Source organism: Vipera ursinii (assembly GCF_947247035.1).
Source record: "Vipera ursinii genome assembly, chromosome: 4".
Classification (NCBI taxonomy): Eukaryota; Metazoa; Chordata; class Lepidosauria; order Squamata; family Viperidae; genus Vipera; species Vipera ursinii.
This window is the reverse complement of record NC_139514.1, coordinates 24,528,431-24,551,187: the sequence shown is the minus strand read 5'-3', so window position 1 is coordinate 24,551,187 and position 22,757 is coordinate 24,528,431. Positions and strand designations below refer to the sequence as shown.

Below are 22,757 nucleotides of genomic sequence, written 5' to 3'. Positions count from 1 at the left end.
TGTTATGGAAGACCAGGATGCTTCAATAGTGGCCTTCAGCTCTTCTGCATTGTTCGGTCTCATGTCTCTCATCTTTCTCTTGGCAATGCCCCATAGATTCTCTATGGGGTTCAGGTCAGGCGAGTTTGCTGGCCAATCAAGCACAGTAATCTCACGGTCATTGAACCAGGGTTTGGTGCTTTTGGCAGTGTGGGCAGGTGCCAAGTCCTGCTGGAAAATGAAGTCAGCATCCCCATAAAGCTCGTCTGCGGAAGGAAGCATGAAGTGCTCCAAAATCTCCTGGTAGACGGCTGCGTTGACCGTGGACTTAATGAAGCACATTGGACCAACACCAGCAGATGACATGGCTCCCCAAATCAACACAGACTGTGGAAACTTCACACTGGACTTCAAGCATCTTGCAGTGTGTGCCTCTCCATTCTTCCTCCAGACTCTGAGTCCTTGGTTTCCAAATGAGATGCAAAAGTTGCTCTCATCAGAAAAGAGGACTTTGGACCACTGAGCAACAGACCAGGTCTGTTTTTCCTTAGCCCAGGTAAGATGCTTCTGACGTTGTTTGTTGTTCAGGAGCGGCTTGACAAGAGGAATACGACATTTGAAGCCCACGTCCAGCATCCGTCTGTGTGTGGTGGCTCTTGATGCACTGACTCCAGCCTCAGTCCACTCCTTGTGAAAGTCCCCAACACTTTTGAATGGCCTTTTCCTGACAATCCTCTCCAGGCTGCGGTCATCCCTGCTGCTTGTGCACCTTTTTCTTCCACACTTTTCCCTTCCACATAACTTTCTATTAATGTGCTTTGATACAGCACTTTGGGAACATCCAACTTCTTTTGCAATTACCTTTTGAGGCTTTCCCTCCTTATGGAGGGTGTCAATGATGGTTTTCTGCACAACTGTCAGGTCAGCAGTCTTCCCCATGATTGTGATTTCTACTGAACCAGACTGAGAAACCATTTAAAGTCTCAGGAACCCTTTGCAGGTGTTATGGCTTAATCAGCTGATTAGAGTGGGACACTTTGAGCCTAGAATATTGCACCTTTTCACAATATTCTAATTTTTTGAGATTGTGGATTTGGGGTTTTCATGAGCTGTAAGCCAAAATCATCACAGTTATGACAAATCACGGCTTGAACTATCTTGCTTTGCATGTAATGGGTCTATCTCATATATTAGTTTCCCCTTTTAAGTTGCATTACTGAAATAAATGAACTTTTGCATGATATTCTAATTTTTCGAGTTTCACCTGTATTCTAAACTTGAAAAAAGGAGAATCCAAAAGGAGCCTAATAGTTTGGCTGGCACTGTCAAAAAATGTAGGTTTTGCCTGGGCTCCACCCACAATTTTTTGAGAATGACCACCAGATGCCTTTCAAAGGCCAAATGGAATGCTTAGTGTTTATGCTCATGTTATTTTATTGTCAAGTAGTTTGTATGATGTCATTATACAATTTATATGTGTTTTTCATTAAAGACAATGCTAATAAAGGTGATGTGGTAAATGCAGAAGAGTAAAAGAGCTTTCTGCTGGATTAATGTAGCCTACCCTAACTCCTTGTCCTTCAAATACGTTGAAACTTTACTTTCTATATTTATCAGACAAAAAGATGGAGAGTAGAAAAATCAGGCAGGGAGGGAACAATAACTGTTTTTCTATACCAGTGATCAGAACTGAATGTTACTTACGGTATTTACAAAAAAAGTTGAAAAATGAATATTCTAATGTTGTATTGCACTCAGAATATGATATATTAATATAATCTTAATAAGTAAATTTTAACATTTGTTTTGTATACGCTGTCTGAAAATGTATCCAATATCTTTCAAAGTCAAGTGTTTGTTGCTGTGGAAATAAGTATCTCTTCTCTTGTAGATTACCAGTTCGCTATTGATATTGCTGCTGTGAAGAAAGATCATGATTTTCTTGACAAAGACCTTGTAGAAACTCTTTGTAGGTAATGTGCTTCTGTTTCACACTATTATTTTAGTGTACTTTGTAAAAGTTATAGCATTTTACCCAATGCAAAGGATTCTGCAAATTTTACACAAATATTGATAGTTACCATCCTCTGCTGGAAATCATTCATCCTCAGTTTATAGCAAGTTCCCAAAGCTGGGCCTCAGGTAAACCTGACCTTTCTGAGTGGATCAGAATTGGAAAATGTAACATTTTGGCCTTAAAAAAAACTGCTGTGTTTTCAAAGAGTATTAGTTATGAATGAGTTCACCAGACACATATATAAGGAGCCTTGGTGGAGCAGTGGGCTAATGCCTCCTTAAGTAACACCAGCTGCCTGCAATTATTGCAGGTTCGCATCCCACCAGGCTCAAGGTTGACTCAGCCTTCCATCCTTCCGAGGTAGGTAAAATGAGGACCCAGATTGTTGGGGGCAATAAACTGACTTTGTAATAATGCTGCTGGGGGGGGGGGGCGAAAGCCCTAATAAGCAGGCATATACATAGAATGAAGGCTATTGCTAAGCACATTGGTTTGTGCTTAAATTGTAAGCCGCCCTGAGTTTTCGGAGAAGGGCAGGATATAAATGGGATTTAAAAAAAATTTAAAAAAATATATGAATTGTTGCTTCTGTTGGCAAACTGCAAGGAAACAATTTCACAATACCTTTTCTGTAGAAAATTGTTGGTGTTCTAGCATTTTAATTTTGTTTAGTTTCTCACACTCAATGTGTAACAAGATAAAAGCAATTTGTCCTGAGATGGATCAAAATATCATTAACTACTGCTTCTCATAGTGGTCTTGCTTAGGATCTGACAAATATCACAGATGTGATCATGTCTTCTGCCATTGCCACTTCAAGTCGGTGTAAGGAATCCAAGTGGACTGGATTTAATTGAAGAACTAAAGACTTAAATTCTTTCATATCTTTCGCAATCTGTTTCAAAGTTTTGAAAAGGCCCCAGAAGATGGGACATTATTTTTACTTAAAACCAGTAAGCTTAAATTGGCTTATTGTCTTCATTAAAATACAGGCATTCACTTTGGGGGAAGAATAGCGTTCTTTTTAAAAAATATGGATTCTGTCATTGCTTAAATATTTAATCTTGAGGAGATCAACTCATGGTTAAAAAAGGACACCAAGATAGATCTTATAGAAAGCAGGTGTTATGGAATAATAACCCCAAGCCAACCAAATAGAGGGACTTAATAAATAATGAGAAAAGTTTATTCAGCAATAATTGTTGGATCTGCCCTCAGGAACAAATACCAACATTAGAATGGTTATACTACTCATAAGAGGCATGTCTCTATTTCTCAGTGATTTAATGTATGCTTTTGTTTTATATGGCTTATATTTCCTGCACATACAAAAGTACTTTGCCTCCTACATGTCATTTAAAATATTCTAAATGGTAAACTATTCTGACATGAGTACTAGTGTACTACTTTGGTTCCCTTGTACCTGTCCGTTTGGTATTCTTTTAATTACTTTTGGTTTTTAAATTTTATTGCAGTTAAAATAGTAAACCACAAATATTTAGTCTTGTTATTTTTGTGGGAACCGTTCAGACATTTTTGTGATGTATTTTGATACATCATTCAAGTTGCCATACCGCTATATCCTAGTATCCAAGGATTGGGGCCCAGCAGCAGGTCTCCTCAGCAGTAGCCCCCCTCATCTGGAACAGACTGCCTTCAAAGACAGCCACTTTCCTTTGGTCATCCAGGAAGACTATTAACACAGGGCTTTTACAAAAACTCTGAAGCAAGAATTGTCAGTTAACTGGAGACAAATGCTTGGAGGGTGGGTGATTCCTGGCTCAGATGATGGTATTGTTTGTTTGTTTTTTTGCTTAAGCAGTATATAAGCTGCCTAAAATCACTGGTGAAATGGAATATAAAGGTAAAGGTTCCCCCACACATGCGTGCTAGTCGTTTCCGACTCTAGGGGCCGGTGCTCATCTCCGTTTCAAAGCTGAAGAGCCAGCGCTTGTCCGAGGACGTCTCCGTGGTCATGTGGCCGGCATGACTGGACGCCAAAGGCGCACGGAATATACATTTAGGCAAATAAATAATTTCATTTCTAATGGAGGGCTTTAGGTGGCGGGCTTGATAGAGAAGATACATTTGTGCTAAATTTTATATAAAAGTCCATTTCTAGTTATGATAACAAACCGTCAGACTAATTGCTAGATTATATGTGCTTCTAATTTCCTATTACAGTCTCATCCATAGGAATTAACCATGCATCTTGCATTCATATCAAAGGAGGAACTAAATTTGATATTAGGAAGAGCCAATCAATAAATTCACTATGAATGGATTGATTATATCCAGAACAAATATGGGACTAAAAAGTTTCATTTGGCATTTGAATAAGTCTTCCTTTCTTTTTCTTTTTTCTTTCTTTTTATATGTAATATTAATATTGCTTGTAGTTATCTTATATGAGCTAGAGAGCGATAGATTTAAGAGTTTATTGTTGTTAGCATATGGATGTTCATGATTGTTTTTTGTTTTTATACCTTGTACTTAGCTCTGGGAAGTCGGGGGGAGGGGGAAATGGGGGGTAGGGGTAGGGAGGGATAGGTAGGGGTGGGGGAGGGGGGATTGTTAAAGACAAAATGTACTCTAAAACTTTTCAATAAAAATAAATAAATAAATAAATTCACTATGATTCTTGTTTTATTTTTAGACGACTTAACACACTGAATAAATGTGCCTCAATGAAACTTGATCTGAACTTCCAAAAAAAAAAGGCAAGTATACGCGTATTCATATATTTTTATGTAAGTGAAAATACTTAAAATCTCCTGAAATCAAAGCCACAGAGGATGTTGTATCTAATTGTTGTATCTTAAATACAATTGTTATCTCCCTGTAATTTTTGTATCATCCAACTGTATAATACATAGCCTCTATTGATAAGAAAATGGAAAGAATGTTTTTATTATCAATCAACACTGTGTTTTGAAGATTGACTATGATGATGATGATGATGATGATGATGATGATGATGATGATGATGATGATGATAAAGTTGGAAGGGACCTTGGAGGTCATCTAGTCCAATCCCCCTGCTCAGGCAGGAAACCCTATACCATTTCAGACAAATGGCTGTCCAGTCTCTTCTTAAAAACTTCCAGTGTTGGAGCATTCACAGCTTCTGGAGGCAGGTTGTTCCACTGATTAATTGTTCTAACTGTCAGGAAATTGCTCCTTAGTTCTAGGTTGCTTCTCTCTTTGGCTAGTTTCCATCCATTGCTTCTTTTTTACCTTCAGGTGCTTTGGAGAATAGCTTGACTCCCTCTTCTTTTGGCAATCCCTGAGATATTGGAACACTGCTATTATGTCACCCCTCATCTTTCTCTTCATTAAACTAAAGGTAAAGGTAAAGGTTCCCCCGCACATGCGTGCTAGTCATTTCCAACTCTAGGGGCCGGTGCTCATCTCCGTTTCAAAGCCAAAGAGCCAGTGGTTGTCCGAGGACGTCTCCATGGTCATGTGGCTGGCATGACTAGATGCCAAAGGCGCACAGAACACTATTACCTTCCCACCGTAGTGGTCCCTATTTTTCTACTTGCATTTTTACATGCTTTCGAACTGCTAGGTTGGCAGAAGCTGGGACGAGTAACAGGCACTCACTCTGTTATGCAGCACTCGGGATTCAACCCGCCAAACTGCCGACCTTCTGATCAACAAGCTCAGCATCCTAACCCACTGAGCTACCGCGTCCCTTCTTCATTAAACTAGACAGACCCAATTCCAGCAACTGTTCCTTATATGATGAAGCAAGGTTCATAGTTTATCAATATGCTTTTCCTAATGCATCCTAGAAAATTAGTTTCAGAAGAAGATCAGATCAGAATAGAGCTGGACGGGATTTTGGGGATCTTCTAGTCCAGCCCCCTGCTAAAGCAGAAGTCCCTATATCATTTCAGGCAAGTGACTGTCCAGTCTCTTCTTAAAAACCTTGAGTGATGAAGCACCCATGATGTCTGAAGGCAAGGTGTTCCACTGGTTAATTGTCCTCACTGTTAGGAAGTTTCTCCTTAATTGTTTCTTATCCTGCCCTCTGGTGCTTTGAAAAATAAATTGATCCCCTCCTCCTTGTGGCAGCCTCTCAAATACTGGAATACTGCTATCATGTCCCCCGCTAGACGCTCTTTTCTCTAGACTGGCCATTCCCAAATCCTGTTTCTGTACTGTTTATACCTTCCTTCTCCTAGAGAATTCTTGCACAGAAAGACAATAACTAGATTATGACAGTCCCCCCCCACACACACACACTCACTCACACACATGGAAAATGGTTTTCTCCAGCTCCTATTTAACTGCTCACTAAGAATCTGGGGATCTGAACATATCTGCAAAGTAGCAAATGAAAGGGATTGCATTGTAACAATTCCCAAGGGTCTTTTCAAAATACAAGGAAAGACTGTTTGATTAACTAGGTAATCTGAGTGTGACCCTACAATATGATTCCTTGCCAGATAAAAAGCAACAGACTCTTTTTTTCTTTTTACTTTATTTTCTTTCATTTGTGCTGACTTATTAAAATAAAGTTTGCCATGTTTACAGCTCATTGTATAACACAGGCGTTATCTAAGGCTTAAGGGGCTTTAAGAAGGAATGTAGAAAATGCTGTTTGATATGAAAACCTTTGTAAGGGAGCCAATAACATTTTATTTACAAGGCACTCCTCTCCCTGGGGCACTTTTTAATCAGGAACTTGCATGGTACAGATCATTGCTCCAAGGAACCTTTTACAGATTGGATTCTCTCTCAAAATACTTGACAAATTCTTTTTATTGGTGCTGGAAAAGTCATTGCCAGCAGTGCTTGAAGCAAAATAAGAAGGATTTGGATGGGAGAGGATGCCGATGCTGTTTCATTTCATTCCTTTTCAAGTAGATTTAAAGCAGGTAGTCATACCATTTGTCAGGCTGAGGGCTGCACTCAAACAGATCAGATCTGTACTCTGAAAAAGCTCAAGCACCAAATGCCTATTGATAGCATTACCTCAAATCATGGAACCTCAGCAAGACTTCTCTACTAAGCCTAACCAGAAGGGCAGATTCTATATGGAGAAGACAGAAAAATTGTTGGGCTTTAAAAATGGGTATCTAGTGGCTTGAATCTCACTGACAAGCTCACTGACAGCATGCAATTCCAGCAATAGTGCATGACGAACTGCCTGAATGGTCTTTGAAGGCAGCCCCATGTAAAAGCAAATTACAATCGTCTGATCATATGATGACAAGGGTTCAAATATTATATATATATATATATATATATATATATATATATATATATATATATATATATATATATAAACAACAACTTTTATTGATTAGACCTTGGGCCATATCAAAGTACAAAGTTCCAGCAACAAACCGTCACCAAAACTAGATAAAAGCAATCCGAAATGGAATTTGATAAAATACAATTTAAAATGGAATTAAAATACAATTTAAGTTAAAATAGTAATAAAATGCAAATTTAAGATATAGATAAAATATGGAAACATTATATTTCGGAGTCGCCCTTACAATCTACCCCAATCAGTCCCACATATGCAGATCTTAACTGGATCATTTTGTTCAAATACTGTGCTACATTGGATGTTATTTTCAAGTTCTGGCCGGACATAAGGTAAGTTATTTTGATATGGGGATCCCAATGGGTCATTCGTTTGGTATATAGACCAAGATACCTGTCTCTCACCCTCTTATACAAACAACAGTCAAATAGGATGTGAGCCAGGTCCTCTACCTCTGCCGCTCCGCAAATGCAGAGGCGCTCATTGTACGGTATAGCATGAAATCTCCCATATCTGACCATTGTGTCAAGCTGTTCAAATCTTGCTCTCGTAAATATCTCCCTAAGATGTTTTGGGAGTTGTGACTTCAAATAACTGTCCACTTGAAAAGTACATTTGTATTTACTCAGCCATTTCAAGTTACCCACCTTACTAAGGATAGCTATATCAGTTTGTGCTTCTATATCCTTAATTCTTTGGGCAACTCTTTTTTTAGATTGTTCTCCTGTTACGCAAGAAACAGGAAGGCCACAGCTTCTTACAAAATTTGTTAGTTTGGTGATCCAGGAGATTTGTGATTGTAGTTTTATTTGCTCTAGTAGGCATAATTTGGGGAGTCTATCAGTCTCCATTTCATTAACTTTGCACCAGTAGTTATAAGCTCTAATTTTAGATAATGCCTGAATTGTATGAATTCCCAATTCAGCTCTAACTGCTGCAGCAGATGTTCTTGGATCTACACCCAAAATGCATCTCAGATGCTGGGACTGTGTTCGTTCTAAAGCTGTGGTTGAATAAAGACCCCAAATTTCTGCTCCATACAAGAGCATTGTCGTAACCTTAGCCTTATAAACTTTGAGTAGTGGAGCTAGGGACCCTGGGTAACTATGATTCTTTAGTTTGAGCAATAAATTCAAACGGGCTTTTGCTCTAAATGTACTTCGTTGATGATGGCAGGCCCAAGATCCAGTCTTGGAAAAAGTTACTCCCAAATATACAAAGGTATTAACCTGTTCAATTGGTTCACCGTCTAATTGCCACTTATGTCTCTGATGGTTTCTTCCAAACACCATTATTTTCGATTTGGATTTGCTAATAATTAGGGAGTTATCCTGGCAATAAGAGCTGAATCTTCTTAATAGCCTACGTAATCCTACTTGTGAGTATGATAATAAAATCATATCATCAGCATAAAGCAAGCTGTTACAGTAAGTATTTAGGATCATCGGCATGTGTACCATGGTATCCTTCATTAACCCTGGCAAATCATTGATGTATAAATTAAATAATAATGGGGCCAGGATACACCCTTGCCTTATCCCTTTATTTGTGTGAATCCTATTAGTCAGGGCCCCATTAACCCCATACCGCACCCTCAAACAGGTACTTGTGTAAAGGGCTTTAATCAAAGCCAGAAGTCTGGGTTCTATTTTAAGAGATGTCAATTTACTCCATAGTACGTCTCTATTTACCATATCAAATGCTGCTGTAAGGTCTATAAAAGCAGCAAACAGGGGTCTCCTCTTATAGGCATATTTGGCAATTAGATGGTTCAAAACAAAGCAGTTATCAATAGTAGATCTGTTCTGTCTAAAACCTGCTTGTTCTTCTGTGAGGATGTTGTTTTCCTCTACCCAGATTTCAATTCTGTTCAAAAGGTACCTAGCATATATTTTTGCTACAATGTCAATCAGGCTGATGGGCCTATAATTACTAGGATCCTTTTTATTCCCTTTTTTATATATAGGGACAACTATTGCCATCTTCCACCCGTCTGGTATATGGCAGGTGTTATTTATGTGTGTAAAAAGACCTGCTAATACAGGGCCCCACCAGTTGGGAAATTTCTTAAATAATTCTGCTGGTAAAAAATCCTCGCCTGGGGCTTTATTGCTCTTTAAGCTTTTAATGATGGACTGTATCTCCTTTTCTGAAACTGGTGGCCAAGGGGGGAGGGTTCTCGGATTTACCAAATCACTGTTTAAAAATAATTTCTTTACCGGTTCGGTGGGGGCAAACAAGCACTGATAATAATTCTCCCAGTCCGCAGCAGAGATTGGTATGTCAAATGCAAATCTCCATTCCTTCAGAATACCTGCTACTGAGTGCCAAAATAATACTGAATTATGACTTCTGGCAGCCAACTCAAGTTCTGACCAGATTGAAATGGCAAAACGTTTTTTCTTTAATGTTATAGTTTTTTTATATTCCCTTCTTGTGTGCGGCATCTTAGCTTGTATATGGGCAGTAGGATTCCTCTGGGCAAGCCTCATGGCTGCCTTCAATTTCTTTTTCTGTCGCTGGCAATCAGGATCAAACCAGCGAGGTCTACCCACTTGGGCTCTTTTTGTAGTAGGTTTAGCTGTTAGGTGTTTCTTCAGTATGTTACACAGATTGGAGAATGCATTGAAGGCTGACATCCAGTCAGTAGTAGATGACTGTATTGTTCTAGCCCACTTAGTAGCATTCTCTGTTTTAAGGCATTCTAATATTGCCTTAGTATCAACTTTGGCCCAAATTAACCTTTTATTTTGGGTCACCTCTACCTTTTTGGTGAGCCATCTGTCAGCCATGTTATATGGTCTTAAATCTGAGCGGCCTCGCAATGTCACACTTACAGGCTGATGGTCGCTATTGTCGCTAAGGTGTACTGTGACCTCTGAGAAGAGGTCAGCCTTATCTCTAGACACACAAAAGAGATCCAGTACACTACTTGAATTGGCTGAGTGGTATGTATAAGGGTATGTATAATTCTTGTCCTTACCTCCCAAAATTTGGAGATTACCCTTAAAAATTAAGGAGACTAGGAGCAGGCCAGCGGCATTACTTTTACAGTCTCTTGAGAGCCACTGAGGATGGTTATCAAAGAACTCCCCTGGGATTCCCTTCTTCTGGGCAAGCTCATACAGAGAGGGACCCAGTCTAGCGTTCAGATCTCCTAATAATACCACTATGGACTGAGGGTACAATATAGATAAATCTTCTAAGATAATTTCCAAGCCCATCCAATATTCAAAATTATAGTGCTGGGATGTGCTTGGAGGAATGTACACATTTACCAATATTAACTCAAACTGGTCATATTCAAATTTGACAGCTAGAAAGTACGGATACTTATCTTCGTTATATAATTTCTCTCCCTGCCATTGCAACTCTTCCTTTATAAGAATGCATAGCCCACCAGAGGGTCTCCCTTTGTTCTTTGTTTTTAGGGCTGGGGAGGCCCATCCCTGAAAGCCTGGCAATTGTACTGGTTCATCCACTTCGGTTAGCCAGGTTTCTTGAAAGGCTATTACGTCAAATCTAGAAAGAAAGCTCATTAGTCCACTATCAACCATCCTTTTCCAGCCAGCTATGTTCCAGGTCATCAACTGTATGGGGTTCTCAGAAGCAACGTGGTCTGACTTGGTTGATTGGCTAGATGGTGGAAATGCCATATGTCAACTTGACAATGGAGCTGGGTCAATATCATCTAAGCTTCCCATATAAACACAGTTGTTGTGAGGTTCGATATTTCTCCTCGTGGGTTGCAGAACTTGTTGTTGCTCCTCTATATCTCGGTTGCCAGTGTGCCTCTGCTCTTGCTCCAAGAATGATTTTTTTTCCAAAGAGCAGGTACTCTGGCTTAAGTCAAGAAATGTAGATTTATGTCCATTTTTGGAGGGGCATGGCTGAGGGTTCATCTTGTGGAGAGATGTTGTGGGAACTTCTAAATCAAACGAGGATGGAAGCTGGATTATGTCCTTAGTGTTTGTCAGCTTAGGGGGCACTGTGTGATGAAGCCCTTTGTCTTTCAGTTGTTTCTCAGAGGCTGGGTCAGTCAGTGCAGTTACTCCACTCTCAGCCTGTGTGACAACACCTTTTTTTACTGTTGAGGTAAAGGCAGATTGTTGATTAAATATCTTGTCACAAGGTTGCGTGTTTAGTGGATCCAAATTAAATAGAGGCTTTGCTGTAGATTGGGTTGTTGTCAGTGCCTCTTTTAAGTCATCTAATCTTTGAATGATGTTAACTTGCTCAGGTTCTGGCAATGCACTGAATAGGTCAATCAACATTTCCTCTGGCACATCCTCAGCAGTTCCTGTAGCTGTGGGTAACACAGTTCATATATTGCTTCTTTGCTTTCTCAGGGTCAGTTCAGTTGCAGCAGCCTCAGGCTTAGTAGTGTGAGGGCTGTTGCAGCCTAGATTTAAAGCGACAGTTCCCTCTTGGTGACGCTGTTTCAGGAGTGGGCACACTTTTTCTGAGCAAAAGACCCTTATTGGAAATATAGAGAAAAAGCTCAGAAAGGGCTTCATTCTGAAGAGCATGGAGGGAATTGTGGGCTGCTTGAATGATAGGAGAATTCTCATACATTGTGTTCTTGCTGGCAGCCATATATATATATGGGACGCGGTGGCTCAGTGGGTTAGGATGCTGAGCTTGTCGATCAGTTTGGCAGGTTGAATCCCATGTGCCGCGTAACAGAGTGAGCGCCTGTTACTCATCCCAGCTTCTGCCAACCTAGCAGTTCGAAAGCACGTAAAAATGCAGGTAGAAAAATAGGGACCACCACGGTGGGAAGGTAACAGCGTTCCGTGCGCCTTTGACGTCTAGTCATGCCGGCCACATGACCACAGAGACGTCTTCGGACAAGTGATGGCTCTTCGGCTTTGAAACGGAGATGAGCACCGGCCCCTAGAGTTGGAAACGACTAGCACGCATGTGCGGGGGAACCTTTACCTTTACACACACACACACACACACACACACACACACACACACACACACACACATATATATATATATATATATATATATATATATATATATATATATACATATATATATACATATACATATACATATACATATACATAAAGGTAAAGGTAAAGGTTCCCCCGCACATGCGTGCTAGTCGTTTCCAACTCTAGGGGCCGGTGCTCATCTCCGTTTCATAGCCGAAGAGCCAGCGCTTGTCCGAGGACGTCTCCGTGGTCATGTGGCCGGCATGACTAGACGCCAAAGGCGCACGGAACGCTGTTACCTTCCCACCGTAGCGGTCCCTATTTTTCTACTTGCATTTTTACGTGCTTTCGAACTGCTAGGTGGGCAGAAGCTGGGACGAGTAACAGGCGCTCACTCTGCTACGCGGCACTCGGGATTCGACCCGCCAAACTGCCGACCTTCCGATCGACAAGCTCAGCGTCCTAACCCACTGAGCCACCGCGTCCCTTTTATACATATACATATACATATACATATACATATACATTCATGGCCAAAATTGTTGGCACCCCAGAAATTTTTCCAGAAAATCAAGTATTTCTCACAGAAAAGTATTGCAGGAACACATGTTTTGCTATACACAGGTTTATTCCCTTTGTGTGTATTGGAACACAACAAAAAAGGGAGGAAAAAAAGCAAATTGGACATAATGTCAAACAAAACTCCAAAAATGGGCTGGACAAAATTATTGGCACCCTTTCAAAATTGTGGGTAAACAAGATTGTTTCAAGCATGTGATGCTCCTTTAAACTCACCTGGGGCAAGTAAAAGGTGTGGGCAATATAAAAATCACACCTGAAAGCAGATAAAAAGGAGAGAATTTCACTTAGTCTTTGCATTGTGTGTTTGTGTGTGCCACACGAAGCATGGACAACAGAAAGAGGAGAAGAGAACTGTCTGAAGATTTTGAGAACCAAAATTGTGGACAAATATCAACAATCTCAAGGTTACAAGTCCATCTCCAGAGATGTAGATTTGCCTTTGTCCACAGTGCACAACATTATCAAGAGGTTTGCAACCAATGGCACTGTAGCGAATCTCCCTGGTCGTGGACAGAAGAGAAAAATTGATGAAAGGTTGCAACACAGGATAGTCCGGATGGTGGATAAGCAGCCCCAAACAAGTTCCAAAGGAATGCAAGCTGTCCTGCAGGGTCAGGGAGCATCAGTGTCAGTGTGAACTATCCGTCGACATTTAAATGAAATGAAACGCTATGGCAGGAGACCCAGGAGGACCCCACTGCTGACACAGAGACATAAAAAAGCAAGATTACAGTTTGCCAAAATGTACTTGAGTAAGCCAAAATCCTTCCGGGAAAAAGTCTTGTGGACAGATGAGACCAAGATAGAGCTTTTTGGTAAAGCACATCATTCTACTGTTTACCGAAAATGAAATGAGGCCTACAAAGAAAAGAACACAGTACCTACAGTGAAATATGGTGGAGGTTCAATGATGTTTTGGGGTTGTTTTGCTGCCTCTGGCACTGGGTGCCTTGAATGTGTGCAAGGCATCATGAAATCTGAGGATTATCAAAGGATTTTGGGTCACTGTAGAGCCCAGTGTCAGAAAGCTGGGTTTGCGTCCGAGATCTTGGGTCTTCCAGCAGGACAATGACCCCAAACATACGTCAAAAAGCACCCAGAAATGGATGGCAAGAAAGCGCTGGAGAGTTCTGAAGTGGCCAGCAATGAGCCCAGATCTGAATCCCATTGAACACCTGTGGAGAGATCTTAAAATTGCTGTTGGGAAAAGGCGCCCTTCCAATAAGAGAGACCTGGAGCAGTTTGCAAAGGAAGAGTGGTCCAAAATTCCGGGTGAGGGGTGTAAAAAGCTTATTGATGGTTATAGGAAGCGACTGATTTCAGTTATTTTTTCCAAAGGGTGTGCAACCAAATATTAAGTTAAGGGTGCCAATAATTTTGTCCAGCCCATTTTTGGAGTTTTGTTTGACATTATGTCCAATTTGCTTTTTTTCCTCCCTTTTTTTGTTGTGTTCCAATACACACAAAGGGAACAAACCTGTGTATAGCAAAACATGTGTTCCTGCAATACTTTTCTGTGAGAAATACTTGATTTTCTGGAAATATTTCTGGGGTGCCAACAATTTCGGCCATGACTGTACATATACATATACATATGTATGTCTGTGAACTTAGGTCTCCCAATGACTCACATCTCAGAAAATACACCTCAGTGTTCTTCCCTTTTCCTCTGTTGTCTCTGTATCCACATTTAGTGTGAAAATTCCTTAGAACAAAGAAGTAATTTTCTGCTTTGGGCGTAAATTACTTGGGTGATCTTGCTAATCAGGGATCAGGTATAATTAGGATGATGTCATGATATGCTTTTCAACCCAACAGACCTTTAATCTGAAGTCCCATTCTGTTCAGTAATAATTGTTCATAGAAAAATATACATAATATTTCAGCTTTGACAACCTATGAAGGCAGATACGGACAACTCAAGATGAGAACTAAAAATAATTAAGAAATGAAATCTTTTTTTCAATACAAAAGGATTTTTTCAGAAAATCTTATTTCCTGTGTAGTATTTTTATTTCCTGTGTATATGAAATTATTCAGATAATAATTTTATTTTTTTGCTTCATATGATCTCTGTTTTTATGTGCATCATAACAGAAAGACCTTCAGTAACTTTGCTTCTTGTGAATAATGTAATTGTACTCTATTTTCAGATGCCTCTGGGGAAGTAGACAGATGTTCAAAGCACATTAAGACACTTTAATACTCTGCCATTCAGTAAATCATTATTTTACTGCATTTGCCTTTACCCCTCCCCATATGGAGCCAGGTTCCATATTACTATTTTAGCATCCACATTGCGACTCAGTATAAACAGAATCTTATCTATTTTGCATTCCTACCAAAATATAAAAGAAATATTGAAAACATACCACTATAGCACATCCTTTCCCAGTGTAGTGCTTCTAAAAATGTTGAACTCTACTTAGCTAGTATAATACTTTGCCATCCAAGCTTTGGCACTTCAAGATCCTATACTCTTGGATGAAAAGCAAAACATTTTCAAAGAAAAAAACCAAGACAGTCCAGTTTCCTTTTGGAAAAAGCACTTTTGGGAGACCCTATAGACCAGAGGTCCCCAACCTTTGGGGCACCAGGGACTGGTTCCGTGGAGAGAGTTTTTTTCCAAGGACCAGAAGGTTGGTTTTTTGTGCGGACTGGTTGCTGGCATGCCGCAGAGCAGGGGTTGGGGACCCCTGCTATAGACCCCAACTCCTATGTTTAGGAGTAGACACCTGAAAAAGTCAGAACCCTATCAAATTAGTAATACAGAAAGCCAAAAAATTCACATCAGAATCAGAGTCAATCATGTAAAAAGTGGAAATATGAAATAAGGCTTGTCACAAAGTCAGGACAACTAAACTAGAGTCCAGAAACAGTTGTGAGTGTCAAGAGCCAAGATTTCAGCAAAAATAGAAATTTAGGAACACAGCTCAGACATTCTGAATAGCCTGAGATCTTAGGAAACCAAAGTATTATGGTACTATTTGGGTTTCCATTGCCATTCTTAAGAAACCTATAATTCTAATCTAACTGCTAATCAAAGTCTTTTTCTTTAGATCTTTCTTTAGATATTAATACATCTTTGAGTTTGAACAAGTAAAACCTACAGATTCCTTACGATTTAATGAAATTTCATTGTGATCCATGGCTGAATCTGCATCCTCTATTTCTAAGACAAGAAGAGCCTCTGGAATGTCCATTGATTGATATTTATTTCTTATCTATCTCTCTGTAAATGGCAAGACAAATAGATTTTGCTGGTACAAGATGAGAAAGTATTTTGACCATCCAATGTCCTGATGACGATTGGAAACTGGTAGTTACAAATGTTTCTCCATCCCTGTGTGTTCAGTTAGCTGGCACTCCTTAATATTAAGTTTGCTGATGGCTTCATCAACAGCAAACAGAACAATAGTTTCCCATTGCTAATGGCAATAAAACATCCTTATCTGTAGATTACTGATGGAGAGGAGGATAAAGAATGGGAGGAAAGCATGTATGTACAATATGATATGTGTTTGGACGAGTGTATATAAAAGGGTGTGCAAATGCATATGAAAAGTTGCATGTCATTAGTAGCCCAAAGTCTGCAAATCAAAAGTGACAAAAGATGAAAAAAGATCTCTCAGACTTGTTATCAGTGGATGGATGGATGGACGGACGGACAGACATTCAAATGTTATATATTTTGTTTCAGAGTGAAGACTCAGATGAAGAAGACCTTTGTGCCATCAGTAATAAATGGACTTTCCAAAGAGCAAGCCAGCGATGGTCTCGAGTGGAAGACTCTGATGCCTTGATTCATCAGTCAGGCAAACATGACTTTCAAGGGGACATTAAAATGAAAACCACAACCAGCAATGAAAGTGTGCTTACTGATTTGAGTGAGCCTGAGGTGTCATCTATTCATAGTGAGAGCAGTGGAGGAAGTGAACATAGGAGTCAGTCTGGAATCACAAGCCACTTCAGAGAAACTAACTGTTCAGGACAATACTGTGTCAAAAACACTTCTGCACAGGGTGGTCCTTCTTCCCAGCTTTCAGAAGTCTCTCCCAACTTCAGGAATGAGAAAACAACACGAACTAGAGCAAAAACCTTTCTGAAGCGTATGGAGACATTAAAACCCAAAGGACAACATGGAAAATTAAAAGGCTCTGGATTGACTAGCATCTCAGTCATTGGTACCCCTGTTCTGCAGCATGAGCCCAGAACCTTAAAGGAAATGCATTGCATGCAAGTAGAGAATGGAGACTTCCAAAATAAAACAGTTGCACTCCAAGATCCAGTCCGACAAGGGTCTCCATTTTCTGCCAATTATAGCAGTGAAAGCAGCCAACTGGAGATTAGCAACAGTGCCATAAGCACTCCTTCCTTAAAAGAACACAAATTCCATGAAGCAAATAAACGGGGTGGCATGTACCTGGAAGACCTAGATGTTCTTGCAGGAGCAACACTAAGGCAAGTGATAGATCAAAACTGCAAAAATGAATTTCACTCCCAAGAAAACCTAATATTTCATATTCCCAAAGACCACAAACCAGGAACATTTCCTAAGGCACTTTCTATTGAAAGTCTCTCACCTACAGACAATGTCCTGAACTGGAAGAGAGACAGCGTTTCATTAACCAACAAGACATTGAAAGAACACAAACCCCTTGTTTCCTGTTCAAAAGAAAGTAGAGTTAGCATTTATGACAATGTTCCAGGTTCTCATTTATGTGCCAGCACAGGGGATCTTCTGGATCTGGAAAGGGAAAATCTTTTTCCTCATTTGGATGATATTTTGCAACATGTCAATGGACTTCAGGAGTATATTGATGACTGGTCAAAAAATGTATTACCAGAACAAAAAAATAATGCTTTATCCATTGGTGAATGTGAGTCGTTATCATGTCAGTCACCAAGTAAAATTTCTTTAGAGTTTGAACAGAACTCAATGTCTGATGGCCACACAACACCAAGTGATACCGACCGAGATGGAACATCTCTCAATGAATCAGAAGCTACTGGTGTCAGAGAAAGAAGAGACTCTGGTGTTGGAGCATCCCTTACCAGACCAAACAGGTTTGTACCAAATCACACTTCCCTTAAGGAATGGGAAACTGGGAAATTAAAATATGCTGTTTTTCAATTATGCAGTTGTTCCTATATCGAAATCATAGCAATAAGTTGCAATTCACAATGCAGTATATAATTTACAGTTTAAATTTTAAATCAGAGTAATCCCATAAAATCTTCCACTAAATTCTCTTGCCAACTTAAATGGTCAGAAATCACAAGAATTCCACCATCCTATAAAAGTAGAGTCTCTGAATAACAGCTGTTTGAAATTTTCCAGCTACTTGAAACATTCTTTTAAGAGGATTAGATCAAGGATGGAGAATCTTGTTTACTTCAAAGATTGAGAGTAAGGTTTAACTCTATGATGAGCTGCGGTGGAGCAAACAGTGGATAATGCCCAAAGCAAAAGTGATTGGGAGGATTTGATTGATCTGAGCAAAGACAGAAAAGGCAATGCTGAAATTATATTGTTTGATATGGAAAAAGCCTTTGATATTAGTATTAGTAAATTACCATAGCCAAATGTGAAATGCCAAATAAATCCAGATTCTATGCGGTCATTCTATAAAGATTTTTTTTCTTTCATTTAATCAAGTTCAATTCTCAGAGACTGCCTGGACAGGTACTTGCAGTTTTCAAAAGTGGTTTCTCATTGCCTCCTTCCTAGGGCTGAGAGAAAATGTTTAGACCAAGGTAACCCAGCTGACTTTTGCCTAAGGCAGGACTAGAACTCAAGGTTTTCCAGTTTCTAGCATGATGTTTTAATCACTATACCAAGCTGGCTGTACTATCTATACGGATACTTGTACTAGACCAGGGGTAGGCAACCTTGGCTCTTTTATGACTCGTGGACTTCACCTCCCAGAATTCCTGAGCCAGCTGGCTCAGGAATTCTGGGAGTTGAAGCCCATGAGTCATAAAAGAGCCAAGGTTGCCTACCCCTGTACTAGACAAATATATCTAATTTCCACTTTGGTATTTGTTTAGATCCTTTAGTTTCTACTACTATACTAGATCACTGGCTTTCAAAGTGTCCTTTCAAAGCCTTCAGAGTCAAATAAATATATTACAATTTCTGTTTTTATTTCCTAATACAATAAATATTGATAGATATAACCCACATAAACCAAACATCTTTAATTTTTCAATCATTTTTAAGAATATAAAGGGGTTCTGATACTAAAATGTTTGAGAACCACTGTACTAGATCATAATATCCATGGTATTTTGCACTATTCAGCAGAATAAAATTGGTGTTACTTGCTGATGGCATTTTATTGTTTATTTCATACTTTGATTGTGACTCTGATGCGCTTGATTAATATGATTGGATAAATTGTGGGATATTCTTTAGCTTGTATAATTTAGAATTCATGCTAATAGCCATCGTAATTATCATTTCATATACACGCTGAATGTATTAATCAGTATTATTCCACCTCACATTTCTCAAATTATTATAATTCTTTGGATATTGATAGCCTTACCTGTGTGTGTGTGTGTGTGTGTGTGTGTGTGTGTGTGTAATAATCTTTAAAAAATATTTTATTAGGATACCTTATATTTTGCATAGAATTTTCATACACTTACCTAGTAGACATTTTCAAACACTCAGTGCATTGTTCTGTACATTTCTATGAGAGTTTCCAATTCCCAATATCTAGAATAAGTTGCAATCAGACACACATATGCCTAGCTTTTTAACATGTATTGCATTTTGCATAACCAGTTAGATGAACTGTTTTGGGCTCAAAATGTAATGAATTAGCAATATTTTCTGTCACTGATACATCAGTTCCAAACTATTTCTGGAATAGTATAAACATACTATTTCTAGAAAATTGCATTTTGATTTGTTTTCTCACACCAAATTGATACTCTCTGGTAAGCTAGATTTTTAAATATATATATGGAAGATCTTGATAGATGCTGGGATTTTTATTTTAGCTCAATTGTTGAATGATAATGATATTATAATTTTTTATGTTAAAGGATAAATACAATTTGGCTGTTGCCACCCACTGGTAATATTAATAACTACAACATTTATTGATAATTCAATTTGGATCAGTAGATTTTTTAGCTTGGGAGATACTTAATTTATGAGAGGTGATCGCTAAAATATGAGAAAAGAATCCCCACACTTATTTATAAATAAATATAAATCAAAGTGATATGCAGACTGAATGGAACAAGGACCCCCTTTTTGTTTAAGCAACATAAAACTGTCTTTTAGCAGTGTGAAAGTTTTTACTTCATCTTAGATTATGTTTTATTCATCAGAATAATATTTTTGAACTCATTGGGTCTATTGTATCTGCATAAAAACTTGCTGCACAAGTACATCAAGTTATTGAAGAATCCAGATCAGTTTATTCATGTCCCGGAAGTGAATGGCATCAAGTGGAGCAAGTGGAATTTACTAGAGATGATAGTTTTAATTTTTTTATCGTTGCTATAACATTTCTAGAACAAGTAGATTTCCTGAAACAGAATCTTGTAATTTTTAGACTCATACTGGAATTACATTCTTCTGACTGTAGGAAAAGATAAGAAACAAATTTATCATGACAATCAGACATTTTATTCATTTTTTTTGTATGTATATAAAGGCGATTACGATGGCACAGCTTTCAGATCTCTCATCAACTTAACCATGCCCTAGGATCTCTCCAGATCAGCAGTCAGTCAGCTGCTCAATTAAATCTGCTACAAAAATTTTCCCTCCTCCGACTTACAGCAATTATGGAAAAATACTCCATGTCAAACAAGCATGGCTGGACATGGTAAGTATGTTTTATAATTTAAATGTTCTTTAGTTATAAAGCCTGAAAATACTCATCGTATTAGTATAACATTTGGTATAGAAAATCAGCTTTAGCAAAAAGAGGTTTGTAATGATTGGGTTAGAGTTCAGGAAGAAAATATTAAAGAATGGTTATTTTACAACTGAATTCTTTTGAATTGACTTGAGGATCATATACACATACATTAATTATCTAGGAATGTTCTAGATTCCAAAAGAAAAAGTAACTTTCAAGCATGCCTGGTTGCTCACATCACAGCTGTCAACACTTCCTTAAATCAGTTAGTCTTTTCCTGCATCACACAGCTGATAGATCAAGACCAAAAATGTATTAATACTAGCAGATAATCATTTAACCCATTATTGTCTGCTCTGTCACCTCTTTTGTTTCCATTGTATTGTACTTTTTTTGTCTCAAATGCCAGCCAGATGATATGATTATTAGATTCTTATCATACCAAATCTATTTATCTTTAGAATAAACATATATACAGGTGTCCTTGAATTACAATTGTTCATTTAATGATAGTTTGAAGTTATGACAGCCTTGAAAAAAAATGACTGATGACCATCCTTGACATTACAGCCATCATACCACCATGATTATGTAATTACAGTTTAGCAACTGGTTCACATTTATAAGAATTGCAGCATTTTGTGGTCACAGGATTGTGATTTTTGATCACATGAGTCTTCCCAGCCAGCTTCCAACATGCAAACTCAATTTGGTAACCTGGATTTGCTAATGACTGAGAGATTCACTTAGAGACCATATGACTCATTTAATAACTATGATGAGCCACTTAATGACTGCAATAAAAATAGTTCTAAAATCAGGTCTGGTCACATGATGATGTGCTTAACAACTGCATCACTTAGTGACCAAAATTCCAGTCCCAGTTGTGATCATAAATTCAGATATTTATATTTGTTTGGTAAACTGAAGACAGCAAACCTACTTAATACTCCTGCCTCCTATTTTTCTCATAACAACCCTGTGAGCTGGATTGGATTGAAAGAGAATGATCAGCCGAAAGTCACCCAGCTAGCATTCATGCCTAAGGCAGGACTAGAATTCACAACTCTCCTGATTTCTAGACCAGCACCTTAACCACTCCCAAGAAACTGGCTCTTTACTTTACCCCAAACTGCTACAACATTCAGAAGTCAAAATGGGCAGCATCCAAAGATTTTTTTTCCTCTTATCAGTCTTCAATAAAATAATCACTAAATAAAAAAGCTTCCATTAATTGATCCATTGTCTTATAAGACATTTTTTGTCTCTAAGCATTGCCTATACATGAATTTTAAACTGGTGCTACCCAGAGAAATTCTCCTGAATTATTTTAGTGTCAATACTTATTCAGTCTGATAAAAAAATCTGTTGCATATTTCTATCATCATAACATTTTAATTATACATTTCATTCAGTGTGTACTGCAAGAATAATTAGCAAGTATAAGGCAGACCTATCAGTCACTCAGTTCCATTCCCATCTTTCCTTCTTCTCCTCACTGTGGTTGCTCTATAGAGAAACAGAAAGGTAGCATTTTTTTTGTTCAGCTGCAGTGCCTGTCTTTCTATAGCACTCATAAACTTCCAATCAAACATGAAGATCTGTGACCTGATTCAGTGTCCTAATTCAGTTTGAGTTCCTTAATATGGATTCTGCTTGTGCTCCCGCAAGCAAGAGAATTGGTTCAAAGCAACCAAATCGAGCTCCTGCCCTAAATGAAATCTCATATCTCGTACCAATCTCTTATCTCATGTCTTCAAGAGGCAAAGGCATTTGACCCGGGAAAATTCATTAGGTATACACCAGACTACACAATTTGGAAATGTGGATTATACAGTGTAGGCTCCCTTTGTAACAGAGCTTCAGATTTGACATACAAAATTCAGTATTTACTGTACTGTAACATATTTCAGCTAAATAACTTCACTGTATTAACTGACATTTAAATAGGCCATGTGAAATGCTAAGGATTATTACCCTCATTTTACAGCCAAATGCAGGCAAAATCAATAAAAGATGTAATCTCACAGCATGAAAAGTAATTCTAGAAGTCTAGCTGGATT

The 22,757-nt window shown here is 38.6% G+C and overlaps 1 protein-coding gene across 2 annotated transcripts in view; it reads left to right on the top strand.

Annotated features, from left to right (window-relative positions):
- Positions 1–22,757, top strand: part of STARD13 (StAR related lipid transfer domain containing 13) — a 121,657-nt gene that overhangs the window by 78,856 nt on the left and 20,044 nt on the right. For both annotated transcript variants that reach the window (XM_083361884.1, XM_083361883.1), the window contains 4 exons: positions 1,871–1,952; positions 4,653–4,716; positions 16,509–17,875; positions 20,485–20,658. In XM_083361884.1, the coding sequence (XP_083218010.1) occupies positions 4,684–4,716; positions 16,509–17,875; positions 20,485–20,658 (1,574 nt within the window). In that variant the 5' untranslated portion in view covers positions 1,871–1,952; positions 4,653–4,683. The remainder of the gene's footprint in view (positions 1–1,870; positions 1,953–4,652; positions 4,717–16,508; positions 17,876–20,484; positions 20,659–22,757) is intronic.